General features: G+C 32.5%; 1 protein-coding gene across 2 annotated transcripts in view; it reads right to left on the bottom strand.

Moving 5' to 3' along the window:
- TMTC2 (transmembrane O-mannosyltransferase targeting cadherins 2) overlaps positions 1-14,555 on the bottom strand; it is a 456,255-nt gene that overhangs the window by 157,712 nt on the left and 283,988 nt on the right. For both annotated transcript variants that reach the window (XM_015152361.3, XM_028829760.2), the window contains one exon: positions 13,975-14,053. In XM_015152361.3, the coding sequence (XP_015007847.1) occupies positions 13,975-14,053 (79 nt within the window). The remainder of the gene's footprint in view (positions 1-13,974; positions 14,054-14,555) is intronic.

Below are 14,555 nucleotides of genomic sequence, written 5' to 3'. Positions count from 1 at the left end.
TCATAAAAATTCCATAAAGGAAATGGCCACAGGAAAAGAAAGTTCAATAAATTCAATAAGGAAGGAAACGTAGACACTTGGTCGGGAATAGGACAGGAGATAAAGGTTAAGTCATATTCTCTGGTACTGTAATTTTTCTTAACTTAAAATAATAGAAAAAAATGTTTATGGTGCCCAGGAGGAAAGAAACAACGGTGACTATTTTCCTTTCTCATTCTGTAAGAAATGACATAATAAAGGTACTTTCATAAGAATGAGAAGATATGCTGTGCGATGATATAGTGATCAGGTTCATCACCTAGATTTATTTCCAATTCACTCACAGACAAAAGGAATTATTTGGATGTCTCCAGGCTGGCTTCAGGCAGACATAAACCGTTTCAGATGTAGAACAAATAATGTCACTCTCTCTCCCTAAAAAGCCCCAGGTCTAAATAACCCAAGCAAAGGCTAACTCCTTAAGGAAAGAATGTTGGGTTGCTGATGATGTAATAGTCTACATCTCACTGACTCTTATGTTTCAAATTACTGGACAGCTCCTGCTTGCAGATAAAGAATAGAGCATGTAGTGGGAATTATTATTAAGACTCAGTATAGATTTCCTAATTTTTAAAGAAACTTATGTGAAAAGTAATTATCCCTTCCTCAACTCCTACAGTAATTGTTAAATGCCTTTTTAAAAAACTCTTGAAAATATATCTTGCACATAAATCCAGGTTAACCAACACGAACAACGCATATGATGGTGTACATAAAGGTTAAGTAGATTATCATTTGTTGCTACTTACAATCTAGTGACGAAGAAATAATTTATCGGTGTTCCCCAAAGTTTGCTTGTAGGTGCAAATGAAACAAAAACAACAAAAACCTTTTGATAAATGTGGTATGTATGAATTTGATTTAATATGTGTTAAAAATGTGGTAACACAGACATCGTGCTACAGAATGAAGAAAAATATTAAGTGATACCTCAGATAGTAAGTGGCTGTGGGCAAAATTATGACACTACTAGAGTGATGTGTACGTGACTGACATGCAGACAGCAACAAATTGCATACACCAACCTATAATTCAAAAAGTTATACAAGTTTTAGAACTGTCTTTATTAAAATGCTGTAAGACAAGCTCATGGGGGAAAAAGCCTATTTTTCTAAAGGACTCACACAAATTATAACCTTTTTTCCCCTAGTCTCTAAAGAATAGGGACACTTATAAAATGGTCCCAACTGATTTCTAGCAGGCTTCCAGCCCCTAATACACTGAAAGCATCTCATTGCCAGTACTGCTAATTTTAGGATGCTCTGCTGGAAAATCAGGCATTTTTATCTTAATCGGGCTCTCCAAGGAGTTTGAGAACTTAGCTGGTTGCTAAGGTATTCATTCCATTTTTAAGTAATGCTTATTTTCCTTCTAAGATATCAGGTTTATTTTTGGTGGTTTTAATAATGAATTTCTTTTTTATGTGCTGGTCATTTTTCTTTTAATGAGCACTTTTAGCAATTTTCAGGTTTGCTATGATAAGTTCCCTTTTATAGGTTACTTTTAATTTGTTCCTTAGGAACTAATTTGGCAATACAATTTTAAAATAAAATAAGTACACTTTAATTAATTGATTGATGAACTTGGTTTATCTACCTATTGCAATTATTCATAATTATGATCCAGCACTGAGTTATGAATTACATACCAAAATAACAAGATGGTTATAGAACATGAAGCAGATTTAACTCAAATAAGACTACCTCAAGACAAGTCATAATTGAATTCCCAAAGGTCAAAGATAAAGAAAGGATCCTAAAAGCAGCAAGAGAAAAGAAACAAGTAACATAGAGTGGAGTTCTAATATGTGAGGCAGCAGACTTCAGTGGAGGCTGGGAGTGGCATGACACATTTAAAGTGCTGAAGGGAAAAAAACATACACACAAAATGCTTGTATCCTAGAATAGTAGATCCAGTGAAAATATCATTCAAACATGAAGGAGAAATAGATTGTTCCAGACAAAAGCTGAGGGATTTAATCAATACCAGACTTGTCCTACAAGAAATGCTAAAGGAAGTCCTTCAATCTAAATGAAAAGGACCTTTATAAGCAATAAGAAATCATTTGAAAGTACAAAAATCACTGCTAGTAGTAAGCACACAGAAAAACACAGAATTTTATAAAATTGCAATTGTGGTACATAATTAAGTAGTACATAATTTCTCATATCTTGAGTGGAAAGACTGAAAAATGAAGCAATCAAAACAAATAACTACAACAATCAAGACATGCACAGTATAAGACATAAACAGAAAGAATTAAAAGTTAAAAAACAGGAGGGTGAAATTTAAAGTGTAGGGTTATCATTCATTTTCTATTTTCTTGTTCATTAATTTTTTGCTCTCAGTGGTAAGTTGTCATCAGTTTAAAATAATGGGTTATAAAATAGTATTTGCAAGCTTCATTGTAACCTCAGACTAAAATCATATAAAAGATACACAAAAAATAAAAAGCAAGAAATTAAAATACACAACCAGAGAAAATCACCTTCACTAAAAGAAGACAGGAAGGAAGAAAAAAGACCACAAAATAACCAGCAAACAACAAAATGACAAGAGTAAGTCCTTACTTATAAATAATAATATTGCATATAAATGGACTAAATTCTCCAATAAAAACAGGAGTGGCTGAATAAAAAAAAAAAAAAAAAACTCAACAATCTGTTGCATAAAAGCACACTTCACCTATAAAGACACACATAGACTGAAAATAAAGGGATGGAAAAAGATATTCCATGCAAATGGAAAGCAAAAAAGAGCAGGAGTAGCTATACTTACACCAGACAAAATAGATTTCAAGACAAAATCTATAAAACAGACCAGGAGGGTCATTATATAATGATATATGTATCAATTCAGCAAGAGGATATAACAATTGTAAATATATATGCACCCAACACTGGAGAACCCAGATATATAAACCATGTATTATTAGGGCTAGAGAGATAGACCCCAATACAATAATAGCTGAAGGCTTCAAACCTAATTTTCTTCATCGGGCAGACCATCCAGATAGAAAGTCAACAAAGAAAGACTGAACTTAATTTGTACTATAGAGCAAATGAATCTAATAGACATTTACAGAACATTTCTTGCAATGGTTGCTGAATACACATTTTTCACCGCAGCAAATGGATCATTTTCAAGAATAGACCACATATTATGCCACAAAGCAGTCTTAGAAAAACTAAAAAAAACCCTGAAATTATATCAAGTATATTCTCTGATCACAATGGAAAAAAACTAGAAATCAATAACAAGAGAAATTTTGAAAACTACATACACACATGGAAATTAAACATATATACCAAAACAGTATTTTAGATGGCTTGGTTTTGAATTCGCATTTTGCCATTAATAGCTGTATGTTTTAGAAAAATGAGTGATTTCACAGGTCCTCAGTTTTATCATTTACAACATCAAGGGCTAAGAATAAATAACTACATACTCCCCAAAATAGGATAATCATCTGTAGGTTCACCAGTGCTCAGATATTTATATATGTTCATTTCATAAAGAGGTAAAAATATCCTAGTTGGTTTTAAATATCCTGTCTCTTCGGGCAGATCACGAGGTGAGGAAATCGAGACTATCCTGGCTAACACGGTGAAACCCAGTCTCTACTAAAAAATACAAAAAGCTAGCCGGGCGAGGTGGCGGGCGCCTGTAGTCCCAACTACTTGGGAGGCTGAGGCAGGAGAATGGCGTAAACCCGGGAGGCGGAGCTTGCAGTGAGCTGAGATCTGGCCACAGCACTCCAGCCTGGGCGACAGAGCAAGACTCCATCTCAAAAGAATTAAAAAAAAAAAAAAAAAAAAAATCCTGTCTCTTTCTTAATTTTTAGTTGATCTACTCAAGATTGGCTGCATCTAGATCAAGTCTTGGTTATTCCATTTAATAGTTATAATTCTAAATGTCTAATGATAAAATTTATATATATAAATATATTAGAAATATATATAAATATATATAACTATATATAAATATATATAAATATATAATTTTTATAAGACACACAATTTTTATATATTTTTCTGTCTTCCAACCTGAGTCCAGAAAGCTTTGGCTCCAGAGTGTTCGATAAATAGCTGACAAATAATTGATCATATCATGTACCTACTTGAATTTAGGTGTTACATTTTTTTTACTAAGTATGCCCTTGAAGATAAATTTCCAAATAATTCTTTTTTTCTAGAACCTACAGTCTGATGGAGCCGTATGACATGAGTGATTATATTAAGAGTTTGACTTGCTGTAATTTTAATCATTTTTTAATTCACAGTGTTTAGAAGCATTAGAAACACTACTAGAAACATTAGCGAGTCTGCCTTTTTAAAAATGTATTTATGCCACAAACCTGATGTACCTTTTAGTAGTCAAATATTGTGAATCTCTTCTATCTCCATCTCAATATTTTTGTCATTTTATTCGTATAAAAATAACACCATCTAGTTGCCCCAGATATATTGCTTCTGATTGGAAATCCTTTAGTGGCTACTGTACAGTAGTATTGAAAGTAAAATGTAATATTATCCAAGTCTTAATTTGAGAAAAGTTAGGAAAAGGTTCAACATGCAACTCTCCAAGTCCTATAGCATTAAATTTAAGGGGAAACTCTTGGAAGTCTGAAAGTGTAGTTTTAAAGCAAACACAAGAAATACAGGGAGAAAAAATATGTGTTTCATTAAGGAATAACACTAATTGTTAAGAAGTAGGTTAAACTTCAGTGAAACTTTTCAAAGTTCCTCATTTCTAATATAAGGTCATGTACTGGAAACATCTGATGTTCCATCAAACTTTAACTTGAAAAAAAGCCAGAAGCCTGTGTAAATATTTCTCTATTTGCAACTAGGGATCCTGAATGTCTCCAGGCTAATCAATTTCCTTTATATTTTCAAGGAAATAAATCACTAAATAATCAATCCACAAATGTCAAAGCCAATTCTCTTAAATGCTCAGAATTTTCAAAAAGTATAGAGTGAGATTGTGTGTGTGCATGCACATGTGTGAGTGTGGTGTGTGTGCATGTTCATGATGAAGTGAGGATCTTTTCCCCCAAAATATAATACTGTCTTCAGGAAAATTAAAATGGAGTAAATAAAATGGCTTAATAAAACTGAGATAATTAGTGAACCCTAGAAACATGCAAAGAAGTGCTAAATAGCATTATTATTTTTTTACAAAGAAAGGTTTATATAGAAAAAAGAATGAGTGAATACTGTACTAGCCTGGAAAGAACAAATGAAAATAGTATTCAGAGAAACAGGAGTTGAATAGTTGCAGGAAAACAATAAATGAAAAAGCACTCTCCTATGAGTCAAAAGATTATAACGGAAGACTTTTCAACTCCACACAGATCTTTTTAGGAATACATTTCATGTGTATTCCTGAGTCAAGCACTGTATCTCCATAATAGGCAATGAATAATTTACTTATATTAAATTGCTATATTAATGTTAATTACTAAGGCATAGCACACATTGAAAAATTCATCCAACTTGTAATGAATACTTGAGAATAATATTCTATAATAATCCACAAAAACCCCATTCCCATAATTAACATGTTGGCAAAAATGATGCATTCCGGAACAAAACTCTGTATGTTCTATTTTCATTCTTTGTTTAATTTGAATATATCAACGGTTAGTGCTTCTCAGCCTTTTGGCTAAGATCAAGTGAATATGCTGATGGTTTCTATCAGTGTAGATAAAATTAAAACTAAATGACAGCTCATTGGAAGAGTTAAATAAGATTTTTATGGAGAAAACAATTTTCCCTTACTTATTAGGAAAATCAGACTTGAGTACACAGCAAAATACATACAATTAGTAATGTACTGAATTTTCAACTTAATTTATATTTCACGTGTTAAGGCTCTGAACACAATACCCCAAAATATGGCACCTTGTCATGCTAAATGCTTTGAACTAAAAGATATTAGGCCGACAAAGCCTTCTAATCTCTATCATGGAAACAAAGTCTTTCTGAACTCCTCCTGTCCTCCTGTCTCCTACCTCTCTGTCTTCCCTGAAACAAGTCATAGATACATACTCTTCCCCTAAGTGAATCACAAAAATTAGAACTCTTCTCCACTACAGCAGGGCATAAAACCTAGAATGGTCACTTTCTCCCTCTCCAGTCTTCCTTGAAGATCCTCTTTCCAAAGGGGTATTGCCCCATACCTTGAGGGAAGGAATGCTACAAAGAGAGGCCGACAAGAATCTGAACAGACAAGTCTTGCTGGGGTTTCCCACTCAGTGGATTACCAGTAGATCATACCCTTTTGTCCAAACACATTTCTACAAGGCTGTCCATGCTTTGTCAAACCTATGCATGAAATAGATGGTTTTCTCCAGGTCTTTGAAATTCATTTCTGAAGCCTCCTCTGTCATGTAAAATTTTGATTAAATAAATTTGTTAGGCTTTTGTCAAGTCAACCTGTCTTGTTATAGGAGTCTTGGCCATGACCCTTATGATGACTGAGGAAAGGTATCACATCTTTCTACCCTTACAGTTGCCTATTCTAAATATGTACAAGAATATCTTCTCATTTCCTTGACATTGATTTTCAAGATTGTATCCTTCACACAAAATGATCTTCTTCCACATGACTATGTCTATTTCATCTAACTGGTGTCACTGTCAGCATCATTTAGAATGTTAAGATTTTGAAATCCAATTAATGAATTTTCCAGGTGTAACATAAAATCACAATTTTCTAAATAAAATCCAACCTGTATTTACTACTGAGTAAAAGTTTTACTCCATGTTTATTGCCCCAATTAAAGATTACAATACATATTTTTTTTTCATTTATTTCTATTAAAGTCTCAGAAAACAGTTGTATGTATCCATGGGTGTGGGTGTGTAGAGATGGAGTCTCGCCATGTTGACCAGGCTGGTCTCGATCTCTTGAGCTCAAGCAATCCTCTCACCTCAGCCTGCCATGGTGCTGGGATTACAGGCATGAGCCACCATGCCTAGCCTGAAAACAGATTTTTTTGAACAGAACACACTGAAACTATTTGGGAATCAGAGAATAAGAAGGATATAATTAGGTATTAATTTGACTATATTCATACCCTTATAATTCAATTTAAATATAAAGTTTTTAAGCTTTGATCTTTTTCTTTACCACAAAACTGGCAGGAGGATGAATTAATGTAACAGGTGGGCTCTTGTGGTTTTAATAGCAATGAAATATAATCAACTGTCTCATATCATATTTCCAGGAAAGCAAGCGACATTTAGACCTACACATGATCCCTAGGCAATCCTACTATAGGCATTAAAGTGTTCAAACTCCCCACAGGGGCTATATATCTTCTGGCCCTGGGTTTAATTGAAACTTTAAACAAAATATATTACCTACTTAATGCAGTTGAACTGGATGCTGGCCTTTATAGTGTACAGACTAATGCCTAGCAAATTAGCATCTGTAACCATAGTACATAATGTAGAGTTTATATATAGTGTAAAACGTAGAAAATGTATTTTTAAAAACTGTATTTTTTTAATGAGAAATAAACTTTTCGGAGAAAAAATTATAGTTTTTGCTCATAAATTTTATATATTCATTATTTTTGATACATAGCCAAACATTCATGATTTCCTTATCTTGTTGACTATATAATCTTCAAAGTATACTTCTAAAATCTCTCAAATCTATATTTTGCCTTTCTGGACTGGCGAACTCCATATACCTGGCATTGGTCTCCTGGTTGTATCCTTTCTGATAATGGAAAAATGAAATGAAATAAAGAGACTTATCTTAAAAATTAGAGGTTCATATTATTTTTGGATTTCATAGATTAATGACTAATCCAGTTATATGGTCATATTCATATTTGTAGGATTGCCTCATTGATTTTCAAGAGTGCCAATGGAAGCAATCATAGGAAAATCACCAGAACTCAAAATAGGGGAAGCAGGTGGTATAAAGAGCTTAACGCTAGTGGAGTGTTAATGCTTCCACACTTGAAAGATGTGAAAGTTCAAATCTCACACAGTTAAAAACCATCTCTTTCACAGTCAGCATGCTAAATGCCTTGAGCAACCCACTTAAGAACAACTAAACACAGGAGAAAACATTAAGCATGTAAACCATCATGTCAAAAATTTACTCTGAATATCCCCACTTTAAATATATTCCGAAACAAGGTGAGGTAAACACACATACACATACAAACACAGATGAATCCAAGAAAAATACATGATTCAGTTAAACACAAGCCACACAGAAGGCTGAGAAAGAAACAGACTTCCTTTATACTCCTTCTGCCGACTGAACGCAGAGCATAATGTACAGACCTAAAGTAGAATTTGAATTTACAAGCGAGAATGTTCGCATTGTTTTCAGAAGGTGATTTGTCAGTTCTTCTCACCTAAATAGTTTAAAAAACTAAACATCACTTGTAGCTATTTATGACACTTGACTCTTTCATACCACAAGTTTCTTTCTCAAAAATACAATTCTAAAATTCACACAAGCTTTTTATACAAAAAAATTGCTGTAATAAATTCATTTTTGTTTCCTATTCATTGTTTTTCTTCCTCGTTCTCTGTGAATGGCCCAATAAACTCGGGAAAATATCTCATAATTAAAGAGCTGTTGTAAAGAATTAAAAGTTAAATTGAAATATTCCTCCTCCTTATTGAAGATATGGAGAGAAAACATTTTTTCAATTTCAAATCTATGTAAGTAAAACATTTATTAGATGAAGGATGATGGAGGAAAATACATTTTCCAATATTGAGCTGGGACTGAAAACTAAAAGGGATATATAAAACAAGAGATTATCATAAGAGAATCAGTACAGTACGATGAAAATGAAGGCAAAGAAGATAATAAAAAGCAATGGACCATTATCACACATTTCTCCTGGAGAAAAGAATCTCTCCCTAAGATAAATACATATTGTTCATCATAAACACACTTTTTAGAGAACAGGAAATTATGAATACGTATTTCTTAAGTATCACATAAGAAATTAAAAAGCTTGAGTTTCTCTTGTTTGTTTTCTTTGGTCTAGTCAACATAGCATAGCCTATATAGCTACAGACAAAATATTTTCTAGGTTAGAGTAATAGTATTCCATTTTACTCATAGGCATTTAATTATTACAGAGAGGCCCTAAAGAGCTCTGGACCAACTGTGAAATCTCCCAGAAAGTTCTTTGAGAGAAGGAACTAGATTAACTATTTACATGTCATATGTCTGCTGCCTCTGTACTGTCCCAGCACTTGTGACTTTTTTTTTTTTTTTTTTTTTTTTGCATACAGAGGTTATTCTAAACAGTTATTATAGACTGAAATGACAAGACAGTCACCCTAGGCTCTCTCTTACTCCATATAATACATTATGCCCTTTTGTTCTCAAGATATATTACCATGGTGAAATGATGTAAATTGCTTGTATAATTAAACCCAACAATTACTCGGCATTGAGAAAGCCAAGTCATTTTATTTTAAATAGTAAATAGGCTTAAAACGACCTCTGGGATTGAAAGAGTTCAAACAGATAAAAATAATTGGATGCTGCAGCCTAATTTAGTTTCCCATAATCCCTTAGGATTATTCAAAAGCAATGCTTAAGTAGAGATAACAGGAGAAATAAACAATTATAGAGAAAGAAAAGAGAAACTGAGGGTATTTAGAAACTATCCTGCATTAAAAAAAATTTTTAAATATCCAGTATATTCAATATACTTTGCAGCTGTTTTATTTTTTATAGTAAAACTGTAGAAGTTTTAATATATTTAATTTTTGCGAATTTTTAAGTGCAAAGGAAAACTATTTTGACACAGTAAAAAATGTGATAGTTTAGGTAACACAGAAGGACTAAGCAGAAAAAGCACTGGATTTAAGTCAAGAAACTATACTCCTGGTTCTAATACAAACTGTAAATCTGAACTTTATAAAATTTGGGGGGTGTTAATTTTTATCTTATAAAATATTATAAGGGCTTTGAAGACATGAGTCTTCCATTTTTAACATTCCATGATTCTAAAATACATCTATAATTTCAGAAGAAGAGAAACTGAGATCCAATAAATGCCTATGAGTGACAGAACACAGAATAATTTTGGTTAGATCTAGAAGAAAAATAAATCATGACAGAAAAAAACTCTAACCTACATATGACAATTTTAATTTGGAGGAAGCACTCTATTAATGAAACCAAGTAAATTTGCAATAACAAAATATACTCTTTTAGTTTTGGTTAATATAGCTAATGGTAAGAGAAGGATTTTGACTGTAGTTACTGAGAGAAAAAGGGAAATGAGCCTGGAGAGAAAATACAGCAATTCCAGATAGGATAAAACTAAACAGAATCTCCATTGAACTGTGGTGACTACCAAGGCCATAATGATGACAAAAATCTTGTTTATGAAGTATTCATACTCACATTGCTAAATGCAAAAAGCCAGTGACAAAGAATACAATCAACTTTTGGAGTTTAAAAGCCTAAGGAAATGATGATAATTACAATGGAAAGTCCCGTTACAAAACACTTTTTAGGTTAGGTAGTTGGACCAATTGTTTTACCTTTTTTATTTTATCACTTTAATCAATCCTCAAACCGATACTACTGTTACCAAAATCTTATAAAAGGGAAACTGAGGCTTCTTTTAAGTAATTTTCCCAAGGATGCTCAGGGAGAAAGTGTCAAAGCCATAATTTGAACCAAGGGTATCTGACTTCAGGGACTACCTTATGGTGAATCTCAATTTAATCTAACCTGCTTTCTCAAGAGGAAATGAGGTGCACAGAATTAAGTCACACAACTGGCTAGGAGCAATTTAACACATATTTTGTGAGTTGTTCTCTTAATATTTCACGTATTACCATATCTTAATTATATGAACCCAAGTAAAATTTTAGCTTTTGTTTATAAAATACTATTTATCTGTTTAGTTTTTTATGTATGTTTGTAATTCACCTAATTCAGGATGGGAAGGCACTTCTCAATTATTGTTACTCAAACATCTTGGTTCTATGAAATTGAAGAGGATAAATGAGAATAGGCTTTTAAACATCTTTAAAGATTTACTTATAAGCTGCCATAATAAAATAAATGAATAGTTTTAAAATATGGAAAATTTAAGTTGGGGAATTAATCAAACGTGTTATTTTCTATTAATACATAAACAGGAAAAACACACTCACTTGGCATTCAGGATAAGTCAACTGGCATGCGGCACATGGTATGTAATATGTTTTTCATAAAATGTTCAAAGGGAGATTAAAATCAAAGGACTAGAATGTTTTTTAACAAAAGCAACTGCAGTGAATTTAGTATTACACTAATAACCACATAAAAATATAATTGTATTTTTTCACACACACTCCTTTACTTCTGCTAACCTCTAAACAAAAGAAAAAATAGCATGGGAAAAAATAAAATGCTTGTATATCTATACACAAGTGCTTGGAGGTAGTGGTTGTGAAGGGGTAAATGACACATGAGAAAAATGAACACTTACAGGGTAAATCTAGCCAGACATTATAATCCATCACTGATCCCTAAAGGGCACTAATAATATGTAAATATGTGAATTAGAAAACACATTCAAGGCTGTTGATAAACTTGATAGGATAATCAGCACATGCTGACAGACTAATGAAACTGATGAACTGATAGGGCAGCTTATCTCCTGGGTCATTTTTTTTCTTGTCAAATGGAGGCTAATCAAAATGTATTAGGAGCTAAAGCCAACACTTGGGGGATTTAACCCATTTTGATTAGGAGGTGAATTCACTTTCTGAGAAAATTATAGTTTCCTGAACAACTGAAACTATAAAACCTGATTGGCTAACAGACCTTCACATAAAATTAAATAGAAGGCAGCCATCATAATCATAGAAAAAATCTGGAATGTTAAATATTAAGACCCTACCTTTAAAAATTGTTAGGGTGCTTTTCAGAGTCTGGACGAAGCAACCATCTCCTTCTCTAATGGAAAATGAGACAAAAGATTAAGCAATAACCCCCAGGGACACACTTATCTTTTGCTGCCTGTGTGAGCTGAGCATCTGTGTAACCATATGAGAGACAGATCCCAAGGTACTGGCTGAATTTTCAAATTTATTCACATAAAATAATCGAATGAATTTCTGAAACAGCTAACTCTAGTGAACATCACCGCTTTCCATTAACAACAATAACAACAAAAATACTACATGTAGTCTGTTGCCAAGAATCTTAGAGACCTATCCTAATTTGAAGAAAGATGTCTTATTTGATAACTGAGAAAAATTGGGAATAAGGCCTTGGAAGCACTAGAATTAAGAATAAAATAATAAACTAAAACCAAAGCTATAGAAAGCAATTCTCTCAGTATTTATTTTGACACAAAAACATCCACCATTAAAATAAAAAAGTTAATTCAACTCATAAATCTACACATCCTAAGCACGTGCTTTATGGACACATATATTTCATTCATATAGATAGATTGACAGTGAAATGCTGGATAGTAAAATGTACTGTTTCAATTTATAAAAAATTAATGGCAAGAATGTATTTAATGAAGCTAAATTTTAACCTTTTAGTAATTATGCCAAAGAGAAAAAAAATGACAATTAAAAAACACTCTAGTGTGCTGTTTAATATGATATTCAATCACTCCCCAGGCAAATTGGGGGTGAGATTCCCAGAGACATGGAAAAAATATTTTAACCTTTTCCAAATAATTTTGTTTTTCTGTTTACTGTCCAGTGCTCCAGCCTATCTTTAAACTATTTCTAAATGTTCTGTTCTTTGGAAAAAAGAGAACATGAGTGTTCTTGTCAGGTGTATATTTTGTAGTTTGGGAGAGGTTTGGGATTTTTTTCTGTGCTCAAGACATAAAGCTACTATTAAATTCCTCAAATATAGAATGTAGAAGTGTACAGTAATCCTAGAGATTATATAGTCTAATCTCACTTATTTTATATGCATGAGAGAGGACTAGAAATATTAAACAACTTAAGCAGGTTTAATGAAAAGGGAAAATCTGACTTTGCAATTTGTGCTTTGGAAAAAAAGAAATATTTGATTTGAGGACAAAACATTTCTCTTCTCTTTATTATTTCCAAGCAGCAATATTAATTAATCATTAGGCCACCTTACTTTAGGGATTTTTTTTCCAAGTGTCATATGCTGAATATGTGGTTTGCAGTCATAACCATCATCAAACAACTGTAGCAACAATTTACTACAAGGCAGACAGGGATCAATCACAGATGAAAGCTATTTTATTATAATTTCTTGTTCTTGACCTCTTATACCCAGAAAAATTCATGGCTTAGATTTATATACTTTCTGATTAATAAAAATTAGGCTAATTATTCAACACAAAACATAGAATAATTGTTGTAGCACATCTATTGTCTACCTAATCTTGTTTTTTTCTAAAATATTACGCTGAAAAGGTCTACTGAAATCCAACTGTTCATCAATGAAAACCACACAAGTTGGCTAATTTATCTTATCTTTTACAAGCATCAAAGTTCATTTATCTCTATGTCATAGCATGTTTAGAGACTCTTCTGATTAAGAAAATACTGTGATAAAAATTATCATGAATTTGATGAACCTACTAATATTAATGTATATTTTATTCATCTCTATTATTGAAAAATTATACATATATAGATTATTTCTACAGTCTCTAGAGTCTAGCTAATATTCAATACCCAGATGGTTTTGAGAGTCCTTTGCAATAATTCTGGGATATGACCAAGGTGTTGGGAATCGCTGTGCTAATGCATTTATTTATCATGTCAGAATAAATATGCTCTGTCAGAATTTGAGTATGATGCCAGATTGTGAATGTTTCTTTGTGAGGATTAATACGATTTATTAGAATTCCATTAAACACGAACATGGGTTCCTGTTCCTCCACGGGTCCCTGAAATATCAATTAAAAAATCTTAATGTTTTACTTACCCATCATGTTGTACAAGCTCTGTGGGGCAAACTGCCTTGGCATTTTCTGAATTGCTTCCTTGTATACACTAAGGGCTTCCTAATTTATAAAACAAAAAAAAAAAGAGATAAATCATCACTAAAGTGCAGGGATCATCACTGAAAATAAGATAATAACGTTCTTCCAAAGTTAAAACCATCCACTGCTATTTCTAAATGGTTCACTAGAGGAAAATAATTGAGCTGTCCTTTTGTGGCATACTATCTCAATTCCACCACTGAAAATACTCAGCCCAGTCAGTGAAGAATGCCATAGCTTAACGAGGCGTTGAATGTTAGCAATAGTCTTTTAATACAAATTTTCAAGTTCATACAGATTACTCAACTAAAAAACTAAAAAATATATATATTTGAAAGTTATCCATTAGTCATCTAAAGCGCATAATTACTTTAAGTCAGGAAACCTGGTAGGATCTAAATATAATGTCAGCTAACAAATCTTCCAGCTCTTAAGACCCAGTGAAATTACTAAATGCAATTATTTTAAAAGTTGTATCTTCATCCTTATATTACAGTTTTAATACATTGCGTAAGAGTACATG

The sequence above is a fragment of the Macaca mulatta genome, chromosome 11, assembly GCF_049350105.2.
Source record: "Macaca mulatta isolate MMU2019108-1 chromosome 11, T2T-MMU8v2.0, whole genome shotgun sequence".
NCBI lineage: Eukaryota > Metazoa > Chordata > Mammalia > Primates > Cercopithecidae > Macaca > Macaca mulatta.
Note: the sequence above shows the minus strand (reverse complement) of the source record. Positions and strands in the feature narration are given on the sequence as shown.